Source organism: Anoplolepis gracilipes, chromosome 2, assembly GCF_047496725.1.
Source record: "Anoplolepis gracilipes chromosome 2, ASM4749672v1, whole genome shotgun sequence".
In the NCBI taxonomy this organism is placed as follows: domain Eukaryota; kingdom Metazoa; phylum Arthropoda; class Insecta; order Hymenoptera; family Formicidae; genus Anoplolepis; species Anoplolepis gracilipes.
The window spans coordinates 10,861,549-10,882,444 of NC_132971.1; the positions used below are offsets into that span (position 1 = coordinate 10,861,549).

General features: G+C 29.2%; 1 protein-coding gene and 1 long non-coding RNA gene across 5 annotated transcripts in view; one reads left to right on the forward strand and one right to left on the reverse strand.

The window, feature by feature from the left end:
- The window catches only part of LOC140676480 (uncharacterized), a 59,074-nt gene extending 51,753 nt beyond the window's left edge, over positions 1-7,321 (reverse strand). Inside the window, exons 1-2 of the long non-coding RNA XR_012048565.1 lie at positions 7,274-7,321; positions 6,713-6,791 (exon numbers count right to left, since the gene is read on the reverse strand). This is a non-coding gene — a long non-coding RNA (uncharacterized lncRNA). The remainder of the gene's footprint in view (positions 1-6,712; positions 6,792-7,273) is intronic.
- LOC140676471 (glycerophosphocholine phosphodiesterase GPCPD1) lies at positions 907-19,275 on the forward strand. Of its 4 annotated transcripts, XM_072911568.1 has the most exons (15): positions 8,040-8,360; positions 8,917-9,076; positions 9,881-9,995; positions 10,095-10,309; positions 10,548-10,717; positions 10,830-11,008; positions 11,186-11,323; positions 11,400-11,510; positions 13,186-13,339; positions 14,023-14,176; positions 14,333-14,558; positions 16,407-16,562; positions 16,644-17,071; positions 17,210-17,345; positions 17,705-19,275. In XM_072911568.1, the coding sequence occupies exons 3-15, from the start codon at positions 9,957-9,959 to the stop codon at positions 17,972-17,974; spliced, it is 2,376 nt and encodes a 791-aa protein (XP_072767669.1). In that variant the 5' UTR covers positions 8,040-8,360; positions 8,917-9,076; positions 9,881-9,956; the 3' UTR covers positions 17,975-19,275. The 4 variants fall into 4 exon arrangements, with proteins under 4 accessions (XP_072767668.1, XP_072767667.1, XP_072767666.1 ...); XM_072911567.1 differs by lacking the exons at positions 8,040-8,360; positions 8,917-9,076 and adding an exon at positions 907-1,186; XM_072911566.1 differs by lacking the exon at positions 8,917-9,076 and having other exon boundaries at positions 8,030-8,360; positions 10,833-11,008.
- The last annotated feature ends 1,621 nt before the right edge of the window (positions 19,276-20,896 follow it).

The following is a 20,896-nucleotide window of genomic DNA, read 5'->3' on the forward strand; positions in this document are numbered from 1 at the left end:
CATTTGCCTAATTTTTCATTAATTTTTTATTATTTTTTTACAGAACATTTTTTACATCTTACTAATTTGTTTAAGTGAATCTAGAAATAACATCAAATTCAGATATGTTTTTCATTAATTTTTTTAATGTAAAATTTTATAAATTATGAGTAATACATTTAATGCGATGATTAGACACGATCGAGAAAAAAGGAAATGACTCATGTTATGTCTTCATATCGACATCTTTAAAAACACAGCTGTATGCGAGAATAACAATTTTATAAATTTTCAACATACGAATATAAATGACGCAATATGCGATAGAGAACACGAGAGAAGAATATTTGTTTCTGTCGACATTTATTACACAGACGGAATGTACAAAGAAAAGATAAGTGTTGGTCTTGTCTTGATAAGCGTTAATTGTAGCAGCACTAAAGTTGAAAAACAAAATACGAAAACATAACGTAAACTATGAGATGGAATCTTGAATTTATATTGCTCTAATAATCTCATCAACATATCAGAAAAACCAAATTATGAAGAGAAAAAAAAAAAGGAGAGAGTACACGAGATTTTTAAACAATTACGTAAACACTTTGATAATACTATCGAAGTATCGACAATAATCTTGAGATATCGAAATATTATCGAGATGTCAGATCGTCTCTTTTCTTTCGTTTTTTTTTTTTCAATACTGATAGTTTTTTAATATTACCACAGTGAAACTTTCTCGCTGAAATTAGAGTGCAATATCGATATACTTTAATGTAGCGATATTACGATTATCACAGATATGCCTATAACTCCGCATATATAGGGAAGTGCGACTCGTTTCTGCGTACAACTGTCGACATCGTCGCTCGTGCATATAACGGGTAGTCGAAGAGAAGGGAAAGCCAAGCAGCGTTAAACATCTGTCTAATGCGAATGCAAAGCTAGTAGCTCTCGAGCAGTCACGCGCGTCGGAACGTACGCTCGATTGGTTATTTTCTCTCATTCTCGCTTTTTTTTTCATTTTACGTTTGCGACTTTTCCAAGAACGGAAATCAAACCGGTTAATTGAAATAAACTTTTCCGGATAATAAAAAGTCGTTCGTCGGCATTAACACGATCGAGAAGGTGGCAATGATCGATAGTGTCGTGAATCGGTGCACGATGCAACCTACCGGAAGTTAGCACGTGTGGAAAAATATTTTTGCAGGTGAGTAGCGAAAACGTGACAGCATTTAATTGTCGAATGAATGAATCGAACGGAGATAATAATTATACCTAAGAAAAACGCCATTCAAGATATACTTATTAGTATTCTAAAAATCACACCTTACTCTCAACACACTTTTTTCGTATATCTCTAAATTACTAATATATTTTTGTGCATTTAATTTTTTTTTTTTTTTTTTTTTTGTTATTATTACACACATTTAATTGCAGATGAATACTTGTTCAAATATTTTTATATAAATATATGCATTTTATATAATGAATGGCGTGGAATATAAAGACAAATTAAATTAATTTATTATTATAACAATATTTTTTTTATAACAAAATATTGATAATATTAAACAAAATATCGAATAAAATGCTGATACTTGTAACATTAAAGCTAATTTAATGCGATAGAGTCTGATCACTTATTAAAGTCAAGGTTCCGATTAACATTTTATCTACGTGTAAACCTCGATCAATTGGAAAGTTTACCTATAAATTTTGATATAGAGTGTCCTAAAAGTATCGCCATTTTTATCAATTCTACACTCCAAAATAAAAATTTGCATCTTTTTTTTTAATAAAAATATGGAAATCATTGTTTAAAAGTAATTCTTTTATATTTAGAGATAAAATTGTAAAATTATGTTAAAAAAACGATCCACTTAAAATGGCACAAAATATTGGCACAAAGAAGAGTTTTTATTGCATCACGTTAGTATGTAAATATGTTTTAAACGAGTAGTATGGCGTATTATAAATAAGATATTTAAAGAGCGGACAAACTTCTCAGTCGATAGACTTTGAACTCTCGCGAAGACGACGGGAAAATAGACCGCAGCTGATCCGTCATAAACAACTTTCCCGATTGTCGCCATCTGACAGTTCTGATAGCGACGCAACTTTGCATTTCTGAAACCTTGGCACAAGTAACACTTTCTCTCCATCACGAAATACAATGTGAAATAAATAAATATATTTATGTTCTTTTTTATCTTTGCAATGTAGTCGATAAAAAAATCATGCAAAAATAGATTTATATAATTCCACATTTAAAATAATTGTCATATTCGGCCTACATTTCTTTTGAATTTTAGTATCTAAAAATATTTATTTTTCTTCTCTTTAATCGTATCTTGTTAGTTAAACAATTAAATATATATATATATATATATATAAAAATTATGAATAACATATAAATCTTCTCTAAACATTTATATATATATAAATATATATTATATTTATATATATTATATATTATATATATATTATATATATTATATATATATATAAATTATAAATAACATATAAATCTTGTTCAAAGAACCGAATGTTCTTTACGATCTTTCTTTCATTGATACAAGCTCTACTACCTGCTACATGTATATTTGACATATCTTCACAGATATCTTCACAGATATGTCAAATATACATATAGCAGGTAGTAGAGCTTGTATCAATGAAAGAAAGATCGTAAAGAACATTCGGTTCTTTGAACAAGATTTATATGTTATTTATAATTTATATATATATATAATATATATAATATATATATAATATATAATATATATAAATATAATATATATATTTATATATATAATATATATAATATATATATAATATATAATATATATAAATATAATATATATATTTATATATATAATATATATAATATATATATAATATATAATATATATAAATATAATATATATATTTATATATATATAAATGTTTAGAGAAGATTTATATGTTATTCATAATTTTTATATATATATATATATATATATATATATATATTTAATTATACTTATGCTCGTGCTCGATACATATAATACCTATCTATCCATTATTATTTTAATCAATCATAAAGCTGTTTTTTTACGCTTTATATATATATATATATATATATATATATATATATACATATACATATATACATATACACACATATGTATTTATGTAGATAAATATTTAGCTAAAAATATATTTTTACAATTAGCTAAATATATTTTTTTACAATGTACATATAAATTACCAATTTGACTAAAATATCAAGATAAATTATCAGTTTAATTGATACGTTAAATTATTAATTGTATTTGTCTACATAAAGCATATATATATTTAGATAAATATTTAATTGTTTTCTAAGATGCGAGTAAAGATAACAGAAATCAATATTTTTTACTACCAATTCAATTATATTTTAGTTCTCTCAATATTGATGTAAATTTGCTCTCTTTTAGTTGTTATTAAAAAAAAATATTTTTATATAATTTATACAAAATAATACCATAAATGAAATCGTATAGTATCGTTTAAAAATATAAATTGAAATTTTTAAATCGAGAAACAAATCGTATTCTTTTTATAGATAAATAAATTAAATTTATTAATCTTGGAAAAATAGTGAAGTTATTTATTTATTTAGTTATTTATTATTGAGAATATTTCCAATAAGAAATTTAATATTTAAAATAAAATATAATTAAAAATATAATAAAAAAATAATTTTTTTCTCTATTGTCAATACTTTATTATTAGATTTAGCTTTTTGGTCTTTTCAAGCAAGATTATTTCCTCACATTTTTTCACGTCCATCACTGTATAATAAATGTGGGAAAAGCTTCGAAAAATTAATTGCTAGAAGAAGGAAATTGTCAGTAAATATAAAAGAATTAACTTCTTTCGTCTCAAATATATTCTATTGGAAATGTTTTTGCTAAGAGTAGAAAAAACAAAATATTTTCTAAAAAAAAATTTATATAACGTCAAAGGCAAAAGAAAACGTGAAAAACAGATTTATGATTAGTTAATAAAAAAAGCGAGATAGGTATTATATATATCTTCACAGATATGTCCAATCAACATTGCAGGTAAAGCCTGTAGCAATGAAAAAAAGATCGTAAAGGACCCTCGGGTCTTTCGACAAGATTTATATGTTAGTCACAATTTTTATGTTACTTTTTCATATCAGCTGTCATTGTGAAATCTACAATTTGTTCGAATTTCAAGTGACACCATTGCTCAGAGACTTTCTTTGGGAATTTTTATATTAATTGTTATATATTAAAATTTTTATGTTCCGATTATCGCAAAATAATAATAATATAATATTAAGATGTAAAATTAAATAATACAAAAGAGGAAAAGAACTTTACAAATATTACGTTGTCGCAATTTACATTATAATTTTAAATTTCCAAGAATTTAAAGATTTAATTTATTTAGTAGAGAGAAAAGCAGAATAAAACCTTTTAATAATTAAATAACAGTTTGATGGAACAGAGCTACTTAACAAAAATGTAAAAGGATTAAACCAAGAGAATATAATAAGCCGTTTTAAAATCCTGTTTGCATGAATGTAATATATGTGTTTTATATTGGTTATGCACAACACAATCCAACCACGGAAACGTTAAATAAAAATATTTAATTCTTGAAAACATATGATGTAACGGAAATGTATCTTATGACAACAAATTTATTTAAATAATGCTGAAGCAATCGAGGAATTTTAGCATTTATAACCTCAAGAAACTTCATTTTTTGCTAATTATGTGAATAACAAATAAAATATAAAATATTTTTTACGACGACTTTCAACTAGTATAATATATTAGATATATATCAAAAATACATCAGAAATCTCACAATCGATACATAGTTTCTATATACTTCAAATAAATAATTCAAAATATAAGAGAATATGCTTTCTTGGAAAAAGTAGAAACTCATTTTTAATTGAATTCTCACTTTAATTTTTCAAATAAAAATTTTTACTTGAATCTGCTTTTTATTAAGTCATCGTTTTATTAAATTAATTAACACGTATAGATAAAGATGCTTGATAAAGAAAAGATTTGATTCAAAATTTCGATTTGAAAAATTAAATAAAAAAAGTTTACTGAAATTAATACTAAAATTAATTAATTAATTCCAACAAATTCTTTATTTAATTTAGAAAACGTCGCAAATGCAGAATATTAATATTTAAAATATTTCTTTTACTATAAACATCTTGCATATTATAGATATATAAAATCAAATATATACATATATATATATATATATATATATATATATATATATATATGTGATAAACTCAATTTTTCTAATTAGATCATTATACATATACGATAATCACACCAGCACAGTGATTAACAATGTTAAAATATCAAAAATATAATTAAAAATATTTTTTTGCTGTATCGAATCGTCGCATTACGAAATTACGAAATATCTGACGTGTTATTTGTATAACTCATTAATGGTATTTGCAAAAAATATGATTTTGTCATGATATTTTTGCAATTAATCAAATAACTCATGACGCAAAGCCGATACGTAACAGTACGATGGTCAGTTATTATAAATGTTATCCGTGAATTGTGATAATAAATTTTTTGGCCGTCTTAACGGTCAATATAATCGCGAAAAATGGTGATAATGATATTAACATTCTGGAACGTCAGGGAAATAAGAAATAATGACTTGCAAAAAAAATCGATTTACCAGAATTTTTAACGCAATTAATACGTGAAAAAATCATACTTCAAATATCAATCTCAACTGATGTAATAAATATCTTAGATATTAATTAATATTCGCAAAGTTTAAAGATATCCAAAAAATTTTCTTACCAATAGAATATTAATAAATAAGATATATCCTGTAGACATTTGATCTTGTTGCCATAACATATATATATTAATATTTCAGAAATTTTATGAAAATCAAATCAAGAGATTTATAATATTTAGATCAGAATAGACATATTATTATATGATATGTGCATTACGATAAAAAAATAAATAAAAATATCTTTGCGCATTATTTCAATGTTTCAATATTTCTAATATTATTTACAACACAAAAATATTTTAATTTTAGGATTTCTATAGAGAATTCTCACAAGAAGTGTTTAAAAGAAGAAGAAGTTTAAAACTCTCTCGGTTGATTGTCAACATGGCAAGAAATCTTGCTAAGAATTTCTAGTATTTCTGGAAAATTTTTTCACGAAAAATTTGCCGTATTATCTTCAATCATGTCTTTCCTTCATATCACCTTTAATTAAAACTGTTATATACGAGTATTATTTTTACAACTATATCTCGCTCGATTTAATTTCTCATTTGACATTTGGTTTAGAATCTGACAAGTTGCTCGTGACGTCACGCTTACGCATGATAAATGAACTTCGGTTAACGTGTATTTCTTATGCATTCCGATTATTCTTCACATTATGATTTTTATTTACATCGTAAACACATCGACTACAGCGTTCGCTTATTGTGTATGCTGTTATTCATGAGTTACAAAAGATATGTTTTTTTCTTTTTCCAAGAGACGCATGTGCAGAGAGAGAGCGAGTTAAATTCATTATTTCAACGCTTATTTATTAGAGCACCAAACACTTAACAGTCTCAGCCAAAAGTAGAGAAACATATCCATATATCTCATGGTCGCGTTTCTCATTTTTTTGCTTCCCAAGTAAATTTGTTTTTTTTTTACTTACATTTGTCGACAATAATAGCGGGCAGCAGAAAAGGAAGTCCGAAGGAAATTATACAATTTCGTAACCTAGCGCGTCGGATCTGAAAATCAGATATCCATATTAAATACTAAAATATAAAATATAAATATGGATAATATAGCGTATTATATAATCGTAGTATTATAATTGTAAATGTTAGATACAATTTGCAACTCGAATTGGAAAAGAAAAATATATGAAATAACTTGCATAGTATTACACGTTTCGATATCGCTGATAATCCACTATATTTTCCTATTCATACAAATATGCAGGGACTATTATCATATGATTATGTCTCCCCTGCCACTTAACTCGTGTAGGTTTGTAACGAACGCTTTCCTGTTCGGTATATTAACTTGTTACACGATCAGAATCAAGAGTATGGTCGCAAAATTGATTTCGCGTTTTTTTTTCTTTCAGATGCAAAAATTTTGAAACCGGCGCGACGTCTTATATATATTAAACTATCTAATTTTTAGATCTTGCTGTTGTTCGACGAAAGAACATTTTTATTAATGTATGTAATTGTATATTTCTTACCTGTTTTGTATTTCGTCTTGTTTTTTATTTATATATATATATATATATATATATATATATATATATATATATATATATATGATGATAATCGCGATTTTATTTACCGCCTTTTTCACACACCAGCATCCACTTTGAATTCCAAATCGTTTATGCAATCATCGAGCTCGTCGTATCTAGATGTCGCACTAAATCAGACCTCATTTAACGATTTTCATGTAAGCGGTTGATACTTGTAAAAAAGATCAAAGACGAAATAAAAATAACAGCTTACACAATATTTAACCAATTGTTTAAAAAATATGGTCCAAAATATCAAGGAACAAAGAAATCTTCGTCTCTTTTGTCTTGATTGATCAATCAAAGTATCAGACTACAAATTGAAAATTGAAGATTGAAGATTAAAGATTAGAATTTGACTGATCAGAACCAAAGGAATTAAAATTACTTTGTCTTAATCGGTCAAATTTCAATCTTAAGTACCCCTTGATTTGTTTTTATTGATTACTCATACTTGAAATGCACTTTATTACACATCAAGAGCATTAAAGCATACTCTTAAGCCCGTATCAGACTACGCATTAAAAATTGAAATTAAAGTTTGAAGATTGAAATTTGATCAATCGAAACAAAGCAATTTTAGTTCCTTTTATTCTGATTAGTCAAATTCTAATCTTTAATCTTCAATCTTCAATTTACAATTGGTAGTGTGATACGGGCTTAACGGTGCATCGGAACAATTAATTTTGGCGCAGAGAGGAAAAGTGCGAGGCACGCCTCTCTATATTCAGTGACTTGTTTATGGACGAAAGGAGCGAACTGGCGCTTGGCGCTGTCGCTGTCGCGTCGCCAACGCAGCGCATTTTTCTGACAACGCGTCCTCGTGCGTGCACGCGGTCTGTTGTGTTCATTACGTCAAGGCGAGAGTTACGGTCACGATTATGTCGAGTCCTACGAAAAGTCCGGAACGACCGTCGCAGTCGTTCGTTAAATAACGCGAGTCGCCGGACGGCGAGGACTGGATGAGAACAGCTGACTCCGAGAGAAGACTCTTGCAACAGAATCGTCCGAGTCTAGACGTCTCCACGTCGTAAGTAGTTTCGTTTGCATTACTAGAAAAGTGTTCAATAACGAATGGACATTTGACGGAAAAATTGAAAGGGAGTTTTGTTAAATCCCGCGGAGCCTGCGTAGAAAAAAAAAAGAGTCGCTCTCGCAGGATATTTTCCACGAGTGAAAGTGCGAGAACTCGCACTTAAACAGTACGGGATCTCGTCGATCTCGTGAAAAACCCAGTCCACGAAACTTGAAATTCATCATGAAACTCTGCACTATATTTACAAACGTTGCTGCTTGCAATCGCTATCTCGGAAAGTGAAAATTGTCAGTCTCGAAAGAACGTGCTCATTTGAGACGGAAAATATTGACGTTTTGTTCGCTCTTTATCGAATTATTCGTTTTTTTTTTTTTTTTTTTTTTTTTTTATGTAATTGTATAGTTGTGCCATCGCGTGCTGAAAATCTCGAAACGTCAACATTGATCTGCGCTACACGTGCGCTACGTGTAACGAGCTAGGTATTTACGTCGATTGTGAGTCATGTAAGACAATAGATATATTACAAAAAACGATCCTCTCGATGTTACAGCCACGTCAGAACATGTGATGATATGTCAATGACTTTTCTTCCCCCTGCAATGAGAAACAACACGAATTCGTAGTTTCTGCGAAATTTTTTTATATTTTTTATATTTTGAAAGTCACGAATATTTTAGTAATATATATTGACCTGCTATTTGTGGTTTCAGGTAATTTTACAAATATATAACATCTTTGTTCTCTCTTAAAATATACTTACAAAGCTACATATAAGTTTATATTATACATTCAGACTTGTCTTGGCTGAATAATTTGTAAAACATACATTAATAAAGTCTGTATAAAAGAATAGAGATTGAAATGTAATAGTAATAATCTTAATGACACATGATAAAAATGTTTATGTATTCAATTATATACATACTGATATATCTGATATGAAGCTTTATACTGTAAGAATTTTTATCAAGATAATTCTTAGAAAGACATTTCTGAGTATATATTATTTTTTATTCTGATTTATTTTTATTTACAATTTAATATACAAGATACATTGTAATTGGTCATTAGTAAGAGGATGGAATTTTCTAAAAATAATTAGGGATAATAAAATAATGATCATACTTTTTTGTTGTTGTTATAAAAAATTATACTGGCGTTACTTAACGTTAATAATTGAAAAAAATATGCTTGCGTTCAAGCTTTCTATTTTTGCCAAATTCTTTATAAGAAAGACTAAAATAGTTTAAATAATATGATACAAATTATAAAGTAATTAGCCCAGACGACAATGCCACAGAAATGTATTATGAGGACTTACAATTAATATTATTCTTGATAATTAATAACCAAATTATTGAAATAGCTTATAATAAATCTTACCGTAATGTTAATAATCTCAATTTTATGTATGAAAACAATTATTAAAAAATAATGAAAAGGTATTTAAAAAAAATTAAAGCAACAAGATCTTAAAAAAGAACATAGTATTATAAAACAATTACAATTTTTAGAGTGAAAAAACGAGGAGGATATCAGGCGTCACGTGAATTTAACATCATAGAAGTGGCGGTCATACAAAATTCCGACATGAAGGGATCTAAGAGAGATTGGATTTTTAGAGTCCAGGTAATTTACAAACACTGTAATTTCTTTATTACATCTTTGAGCAATTAAAGAAAATTAAAAACACATTGCATTTAATTATAAATTGCTTAAAATCTAAAGGTACCCAACCTGGAAAAAAACGAGGTCGTTTATGTGGTTGGAAATCTGCCTGAATTGGGTGCCTGGAATCACAACCAGGCTGTTCTGATGTCGCAGGAGCATAGCAGTTGTAGGGAGTCCCCTGTACTGTTTGATAATAATAGCAGTGGAGATTTCTATAATGATGATGGATGTGAAAGCAATGTAGCTGACAGCATATTTGATAATGAAGAAGAGTAAGTATATATATATGCTATGGGGACTATATTATTTCTTTTGATTGCGAATATTAAATCTCCTTTGTTGCTGAATTTTAATTTTTCTTTTTTTTTTTTTATTCCTTTCACAAAAGCTTATTGAATCATCATCAATGGCTTAAAAAGCAATCGATTTTCTTTTGTAATTTGGAAACAAAAAATAAATTAAAATTATATGATAAATGCATTTTATATTTATATTTAATAAAAATTTCAGAGATGGACGAATATTTTCGCAAAAGATTGCTCTTCCTATTGATGCTAATATCGAGTTTCGGTATTTTATAGCTGTCATCTGTCAATCAAACGGCACTAAAAATTCAGCTAAAACTCTGATTATTCGCAGATGGGAAACTCATATGACACCAAGATTAATTAGAATAAATAGTATGTATCAACTAATATTTTTTTAAAATAATTTATATATATATATAACTAAAGTATGTGAATCATATTAACTATAATATATATATTATCATTTGATTACAATACTTTATAGCAGCAAGCAATTTTGATAATGACATATTGCCAGAGCCTGATAAATTTGGCTATCACAATAATTACTACAAGGTTGAACGAGGCTGGCTAACAGATGAAACTGTGATACAATTTAAACTTTTTAACAATCCTATTAAACTCTGGAAGAATCGACTTCAAAATAGAAAAGTTCATATTAAGGTATGTTATAATTTTATCAATTTTATATTTCTATTCTCTTTTCCTTCACATTTTAATACTTTTAAACGAAAATAATTAATTATTTTTAATATATAAATATATACTAGAGTAGCAGATATTGCATCAATTTTTTCAGCATTTTTTTTTATCAAGTGATATTTTATGCCCGTGTTACAGATGACACCTGTAAATCTAGTTAGACACAATTCCTTAGAATTGCAACAGTTTGGGGGCGACTGTGTAGACGATAGCCTTTCTATGGATACGCAAGATATTATTGATCACCCTGCCTTTACAAGTATTACGGAAATCGCTGTATGTATAAAATCTAAAAATATTTTTTATATTATTAATGAATAAAATTTTAATTAAATGATACATATGTTTTCAGGTGATGAACGACGAAGAAGCTAGATTCAAGTCCCAGGAGCAATTCGGCCGTCCTTACAATGAAGATGAGTTTTTGATCTTCAACGTTGCCGTTCGGTATCCGGAAACAATTGTAAGTTTCCACGTGGAGAGTTTTTTATCGGAGCATCATATACTGCACACAGTTATGTGAAAATCATTTCACTAGGATTTATTGCTTGCATTGCTTGCGATTTCGATAAGGTTTATCGTTGGATAAACATTAAATGATCAATTTGTAATTTTTGCGTATAAAAATTTCACTCTTCAAATTTTATTTGTCTTTCAGAGAAGCAACTGAATACTCGAATTTTGTAACAAAATAAAAAATACAATGTTTCCTCAATATAATCCTTTATGTAAAATTTGTTTACTTGCATTTCATTTTTCGAAAGAACTTATGCTCACAAAGACAGCAAGTCGTTGGCATGGCAGAGCAATAAATTACTAGTTAGCGGATTCACAAAACGAATTGAGTACACTAAGAATACGCATTGACCATACTATGTGAGTTTTCAGTAGACCACGAGTAGGCTGGCCACGTCTCCTCGCGCAACTTATTCGAATTATTTGGTAAACGATAATTAAACTTGTCCAGCAGCTATCTCCCTCGGAAATGCCAGCAGCGATGTGCTCGCGTGCGATGTCCAATCATGAGGAACACGAAGACGACCTGTTCAACTTGTACAAAAGCAAGACCTCTGGTGCAAATGATGATGCTAACATACAATCTGGTGTATTGATGCTAAAAAGCATCGTCTACCACTTTACATCTGTGTCACATGACATCACACGGAGATATGATGGTTTTGATTGTCGTTCATCCTACCAGACCCATCCTTCTGGCTGTTCTCTCGTAAATCGTCCCGCGTTTTCTTTCGCGTGAAATGGAGACTACATATGCAGTGTATCGACAAATGGAGTTGCGCTCGTTTGTTCGAGTTCCAGACAATTCATTTGTCTAATTGTCGATTTACGCGGGTCGTGCAGCCGTTCCGTAAATTCCTCAGAAATGTTGCGATATCAACGCTGTCACATCTCATATCCATCTGTGTGCGTCGAAAATGGTGAGATTCCCATCACTCCTATATCCTTTTAGTATTACTACTAATATTTTCTAGCTCTGACCGACTTCTTCTACATACCGTACGTGTCACAGCTGCGCGGCCAATGCCAGAATCTATGCTGTCAGAATCTCTTCTGAATCGGAATTGCAAACGTTGCTGACTCGCTCTTCCTAATCTGTTATTTCTGCATTTCACTTTCTCGGAATTTAATATTTGAATAATCTCGGCAGGTGTTGCGGGGTAATACACGTTGCACGCGTCACCAATGGCGGTGTACCACATTTGGCACTTTATTGATCCGATTCATTACCAGAAATTTGTTGCTCTTGTGCCTACCAACGATTCTATAAATTTCGAAATTTTTATTATCGTGAAATAATATATAACGGAAGCTTCAAATAATTTAGTTTATTTAATACACTTGATTAAGGAATATTCGCGAATTAACATCTTGTTGCCGTTTCGGAATAAATACAAATCGTTTGTTGTGGCAAAGAATAAAACAAAATTCTTAATTCGAATAATAAATATAATTGAAACATTGTTCTTACTTGCCTATTGTCCTTGATCACAGGACATATGATATTAATATTGAAGCAACCACGAAAAATGGATGAGCTAAAATTGAAAGAAACATATTTGGTGTTGTTCAAAGTGTACTAGGGCCTTTTCGATGAAACATTAAGTAGACTTTTTTTCCAGGCATACTTAGTGGACTACTACGTGTACAGCTCAAGGTGTTTCCCAGGAGAACCACCAAATCACATTGGTTTCAGCTATATCCTGCCTAGTACTTTACAACCCAGTGTCGGACTTCTCACTGTACCAATTACTAGTACAAAACACAGACCTATTGGTAAGTGTACGAAGTGTAAAAAGTAATTAAAGATATCCCCTTTTTTTTATTTAATTTTTACTTTGAAATTAAATAACATTTGATATTTGTGTGATTTAAAAGAATGAATTTTTATATATATACACACACACACTTATGGGTGTTTCACACAAAATCTCTAGATATTATTTTAATAGTTGATTGTCTGCCTAACTTGGAGTCAGATTTTTTTATAGTGAAAGTGTCTAGATTTTTTTTTACAAGTTTTTAATTTTTTTATTATATATATTTTTATAACTAAACCTTAAATTAAATTTTTCTATTAAATTCTATTTAAAATTACTTAAGTAATGTAGTTTTGTTGATCATTAAATTCCATAAAATATAGCTTTATGTACAAAAAAGCCTTCTTTCTCAATACTTGTAAAAGGTATTAATATCTCGACATTTTCTCGTTTTGAAAAAAAATGGTCTCTAAAGTAATCAAAGATTTAATTAGGTGTTTTTGATATACATAGATTACATCTTGGCTTTATTTTTAAACCGCAAGATAACATTAAGATTGTTAATATAAAAGTTTACTAGATAATAAACGATTAAAATTAAAACGTCACAATTGATATATTCAAAAACGATGGGTTTACATTTTTATGAGTAATGGTAATTTCACATGCTCATACATATTATTTTCTCTTATATTGTAGGGCAATTAACAGTGGAATATGTCGCCATAAAACCAATTCCGGATTATCCATGGGACACAAGCATTTCGTACGCAAAACATTGGGAACAACGATGGTCGGGCTTGGACGTAGGACATAGAGGACTTGGTACATCTTTTAAGTTTGAAATGAAGAAGTAAGTCAATATATATATATATATATATGTCTAAAAACTACTCGCCAATGTTACAGATAAAATCAGAATTCCGTGTGTTCTCCCAATTCACATATAATTTTGCAGGAAATTTCTCTTTTAGATATATTGTGTATCTAATTCGACGTCTCTTTACAGCTGCGCTAACGTACGCGAGAATACGATTGCATCCTTGAAGACTGCGTCACATCATGGTGCAGACATGGTCGAGTTTGATGTTCAATTATCGAAGGATCTTATACCTGTGATCTACCACGACTTTTACGTATCCATCTCGATGAAACGTAAGAAGCAAATAGAAGCTATGGATATGCTGGAAATACCCGTTAAGGATCTTACTTTAGAACAGCTGCATCTACTCAAGGTATCGATTAGTGATGATTTCTCTTATGCCTCTTGTTTATGTCATGCATTTTCATTTTTCACATATTTAAAAAAATTTATATATATATATATATATATTTTTTTTTTCTTTTACATTTATATGTTTTATGTAACTCTTTTACATAATATATATATATATAAATTTCAACAAAATTACTATTTATAGCGATTGATAATTATAATTTATAAATTTATTTTCAATAATGTGAATTTCATATTTTCAGAAAATATTTATCTGCTAATTTTACATTAAAAGATTAATATTGTAATTAATGAAAACAGCAGAAGAAGAAAACATGTTGAAAAATCTAGATAGGAAATTTATTACATGCTTTGATTACTGAATTTCTAATCATTATGTAAATCTTTGAATTGTTGAGAGTCTAAAGTTATATTTTTTATTATTATATTTACCAATCTTCTGCTGGTTTAATTAAAAGATGCATTTATTACAATCGATGTTATATAATACTATAAGGTGATGGGATATATCTTTAAGAGAATGCTTCCCGTATCAATGTTTTGCTTTTCGCAGCTCTTATTTCTCTTGTTTTCTTTCATGAAAGAAAAATAGATCGCTACATAAGAGGATGTCGTACACAAATGTTCATAAATTCATGCATTTAAACATTCGAAAATATGACATGCTCTTTTGTCTGGATTTTTTAATATTTAACAGGATTATTGTTATCCGGCGGATTCGTTGGGTAAAGTGCTCTATTTCGTTGATAAAGCTGAGCAGAGGGTTAACAAACTGGTGAGCTTTCACACCGCTTGCGTCGGCTAACTCGTCGCTAAAAACATGTTATAATCTAATCAATATACTCATCCGATTTGCATGCTTTTAAAATGCTATTAAATGCTATCAAAAACGACCGAATTCGTCAATATATTCGATTATTATCGCTATTGCGAAAAAAAACAATTTTCCTTTTTCTTCTGTGATTATAGCACAATCTTCCGCTTTTTTAAAAGAGCTGAATGTTTATCTCAATATATATATATATATATATAAACATTTATCTTTCTTTCTAAGAGCGGCATACAATAATCAAACTCGCCGAGGTATAAATCTACCTAGTATACCTAGGAGAGTTTTTAATAAATATCTAGTATTTTATATAAATGAGAGATTTATGTAGTTTTCAATAAGAAAATAAAATTGAGCACCGCGATTAGTTTTATATTTGCCGAGTTTTGCTCTGAAAAGGATATATTTGAGATATATTTGATAAACATTCAGTCAAATAGCTTGTAGCTATTCAAATTGTCTAAAGGCAAAATACAATTAAAGTAATTCACAAACTTGCTCTTTTAACGTTTCTGACATTTTATATCATTAATATAATCACCAGTTTCACACCCTCTTTCTCTACTTCATGCTAATATTCATGATTTCAAGATTTCATTAAAAATATAGGAAGAATTTCAAGACTGAGTAATAGCTTTGATAAGTCATTAACTTTGATCGATCAAAATTTTTTTTAAATATTTCCTTGAAACCTATATATATATATATATATATATATACGCTCTGAAAAACAGATTAATATTTTTCTTTTTCTTTTCTACAATTGTTCTCCTGCAGCTCAGTTCCACAATATTTCCGACATCTTGTACAGTTTTATCATCATAGCATGTGCGACTATATAATAAATAGCACAAAATTGTAAGATATTCACATAAAGTCAATATCGTTTGTTTTGTCTTGCTTTGAGCGTTTATTACGTCGACGTTGATCTTATCTTTACGACTTTATCGATTCTCTTGTCATCATACGTTCACGCGTTTATTTTATTGGCGCAAATTTTTTTCTGGTTTATCACAGGTTTATCACGTTGCCGAGGGCCGTGAGAAGAATCCGAGATTCTTCGACGAAGATTTGGAAGATCATCAGCCCTTCCCTACGCTGCAAACCGTGCTCCAAGAATTGGAGCAGCACGTTGGATGCAACATCGAAATTAAATGGACCATGCAATTGAAGGTGAGAATATTTTAGATGATATTCTACATTTCTTTCTAATCTAAAGCGAGATATAATTAAAATCTTTTTATCATTATATAGGATGGCACGTTTGAACTTAATCATCCCTTTGATCTCAACATGTATCTAGATATAATTCTGAAGGTGGTATTGGAATACGGAGGCGATCGAAAAATCGTGTTTTCCTCATTTAATCCAGATATTTGCGCGATGATCCGTCTCAAGCAAAATAAGTATCCAGTAGTATTTTTAACGCAAGGCGTTACATTGAAGTATCCCACTTACCATGATCCGAGATGCCAGACAATACCGATGGCTATGAGACATGCATTAGCCGCGGACATTCTAGGAATTAATGTCCACACAGAAGATATTCTTCGAGATCCGTCTCAAGTCAAATTGGTTAAGGACGCAGGATTAATTATCTTTTGTTGGGGCGATGACAACAATGATAAAGCTACTATCCAACATCTGAAGAAACTCGGCTTACACGCAGTCATATACGATAAGTAAGTAACTTGACAAGCATCAGTGAAAATTCGAAAACAAAAAAAGAGCCGATAATTTAATCAAAACTATAATACGACAATTTTATTTGAGAAATTTTTCAAAATATTTACTTGATAATAATAATTGACTATTTTCAGAATCGATGAATATAACGCAAAAGAAGTGAAAGAAAGTATATTTTTGGTGGATGCTAGAGAAAGTCAGAAGGAGTTAATAGCTTTAGCACATTGCAGTCAAACACCACAAATCTCTACTCCTTTCAACACAGAGAAGGTAATTATTTTATTTAATAGATTTATATATTTTATGGATTTAGATATTGTTTAATACATAATATATACACAAAGATGTACTTAAATTATATAGCATTTGGAACAGATCCTCTTATTAATAACTTTACAGAGATTTTGAATATTTAAGCAGATCTTTTTTCTTGAGAAAATATTCCATTTTGCAAAATTTATCAAATTTAAGGTGAAATCAATTATTTCTAAGAAATTATATCCTTTTTGAAAGATCTCTTTTTATTGTTATAAATATATGTATAATTAAATATAAATACACAATAACATTCACAATATAATGAGAAGCATCAAAATATAGATTCAGAAATAATCTTGATAATATTTTAGGAATATTACTTGGACCGACCGTCGACAACTACATCGCTCGCGAACAGTTTTGACAGCGAGAATATATATTCTGTACCAACCTTAAAGTTAACAGCTAACTGCGAAGAGAACAGGGAGATCAATGAGATAACCAAGGATTTCAGTACTTGTGCGAACACTTTCGACAACTCGGCGGTGAATACAAAAAATGTCTCTGATTTAATGTGTGGACAGCCAACATCTCTACCTGAAATTTATGGAGAGGACGAGGCGGCAAAGGATTGTCTTTGATGCTTTTCCTTCAAGAAGCCCTTCTTCTTATGGTTTTAATGAAGATGTATCACTGAGAGGAGGAGTCTATGCAATGCCGCAGGAAAAACTTGTTTTCTAACTTGCGCTATATTTATAGTTGATAAGCCGAAGTATTATCAAGGATCGTTATTACTTTAAAATATAATATGCGATACGCGAAGAAAAATCGTCCGATTTACTTTTTTCATGTGTATTATTCTTTCAATCGGTCCATTTTTCTCGCGCATTATACAGCATGTGTCGGAAAGATTTTTTAATCGAAAAAATTTGTTCAAAAATTTGAAATCGATATTTCTTTTAGTGATAATAATTTGGAGATTCTAAATATCTTATTTGATTTACTCGTTGAGAACTCTAGAATTTTTAACCTAAATACAAAAAGATATTCAACAATTTCGAAATCAATGACAAATAAACTTTGAAAATCCTAAATAGGTAAAAATTTAAAAGTTCAATTTTTTATTAATTGTAAGTTAAAAAATTGAAATTTAAATATTTACAGGGATATAATTGTACAAAAATTTCGAAATTTAAGAATTTAGCAATTTGAGTAAATAACCATAAAAATATAGAAATCTAAGAATTTAAAAAAAATATATAGTTATGTTAATAATAATTAATAATTATTAATAATTTAATTAATATAGTTTATCAATTAATAATTAGGTTACATTTTCTCTAATAATATAAATCGAATGCAAGTGTTCCGATATAGTATTCTGCAAGTATCTTAATGCTTTCTAATAAGGATCTTTTAAATGCTAATGAATCCGACGCAGGCTGTAGAAAACAATTCTAACTCCCGCGAATCTACGCTCATGATAAGAAGCCGGCACGGGAGTTAAGTTTTTAGTACAAATGTATCTTCAGGTATATGTCTTTATTTAGAATCGAGGAAAAAAAAACATGCGCCCCTCCCGTATCTCTTCCGCTTTATCGCGATTCAAATAATAATACAAAAAAGAAGAAAAAAAACAAAAAAGAGCAAATCGCTTGTACTGTACGAGTGTGCAATGCCATTAATTGATACATTTTTTACGGGTTGTCGAATGAAAAAAAAATATACAAAGGCGAGAGCGAATGATCTCACCGTGTCTTACCTTTTCGAATTGCCTTTTCGACAACTGCATCTCACGTTTTAAGATCGTAAGGTAATCTATTTTTCATAGTCACGTAGAATAGATTTCTTCGTATTCATTTATTTATATCATCCAACAACATGGGACAGCGCGTTATTCAGTGTGAGCACGATGGAGAAAAATAAAAATCTTTCAAAGGAACACGCAGATTTTTTTTATTTTGTTTTGTTTTGTCACATTTTTAGCATTGACGAGTGCTCATTCTGATTAGTTTGATAATATTATAACATACTGCGAATAATTTGTGGTCTTTTAGTGATGTAAATCGCGTTCACACAATTTGACAGATGCTCGACATTCAGGCCGACTGTTTGTTCAAGTGATTCGTCATGCCGATTCTGATGAACTTTAAAATACCGAAACAGTCTCTCGCGTCTTTAGTGCACCAAGTGCAATCGAAAGCTGGAGCATATAAAGCATTCGCTTTCTAGAAACAGTTTCCCGAGTGCACCATATTCCTAAAAAAAAAAAAAAAAAGCTAATCCTTCAACCGATAGCTTTGCCCATTCGCTGATGATGATAAACGAGCCAAGCTCGTTACACCGTCCTGTACAATTTTTGATATCACAATAATTTCTTTATCAAAACAGGCGAAATATTTCGTCGAAAATAAATGGAAAGTCAACACTTTGCGCTCAGAATGCACCCTTCTAACAATCGAATGTTATAATTGGGCAGTATAATATTGCGAGACATTTGTTTATCGCGTGACGCGATTAAACATTTATATCTCAAGTTTATACATACAAACACACACACACACACATATATATGTATATATATATATATATATATATATATATATATATATTAATTGATTGATTAACTCGGAAAAAAATAAAAATTGATAACATTAGATTATTACTTTTGAATCCTTGGGAATAAAATTGGAATTAGATTATTGTTTGAACTCTTTCTCTCTGTTATTGAAATAAAATAAAGAATCTAGATATCAAAGAAACAAGCGGTAATTTCACAAAAGTAGAGAGAATATAAAATATTAAATATATAAAAATAGAGAGAATATATATATATACATATAGAGTATATATATATATATATATATATATATATACATATATATATATACTCTAATTGTTATAAAAATATAAATAATATACCGCGAATATTAATGTGTGTCATAGTGCGTATACTGTTATAATAATTCTCTATACTGTTATAATAATTTAATAACACATAATACTTATTGTATTAATATTACACTGTAATAATAATAATATTAATACAATATTCTATTGTAATATTGAGACTGGGTCAACATTTTGCAGCGCAAAAAGTTGTAATCTATCGATTGAGTCGAGTTCAATGAAAGAGGTACACATATACATGTAGGAGCACGCGCGAGTATCTTTTTAAAATTTTTCACTGGGAAAAAATGATACGTACCGTATTGTAAAGCAAAAAGCTATATATCGGCTATAGAACGATTGTATCAATCGTCGAGATAATGTACAGTACATTTGTTGATGGATAAGAGCAAATATACATTCTGTACGATCTGTACGTTACTACGAGAAACTAGGCCGCTGCGCTACTTGCGAGGGTATGTGGTTATTTGTATTCTATCTTACTTGTTTCCAGTTGACTAGCATCATTTTAAATATATGCGTCTAATTTATTGCGAATAGTATTCCAATAAGTCGTCGCAAAAAATCTTTGACGATTAAATAATTGCCGCCATAAATATTAAATGAATAATACAATAAACAAATAATTGGAAGAAGCTAAGCATACACGTTGA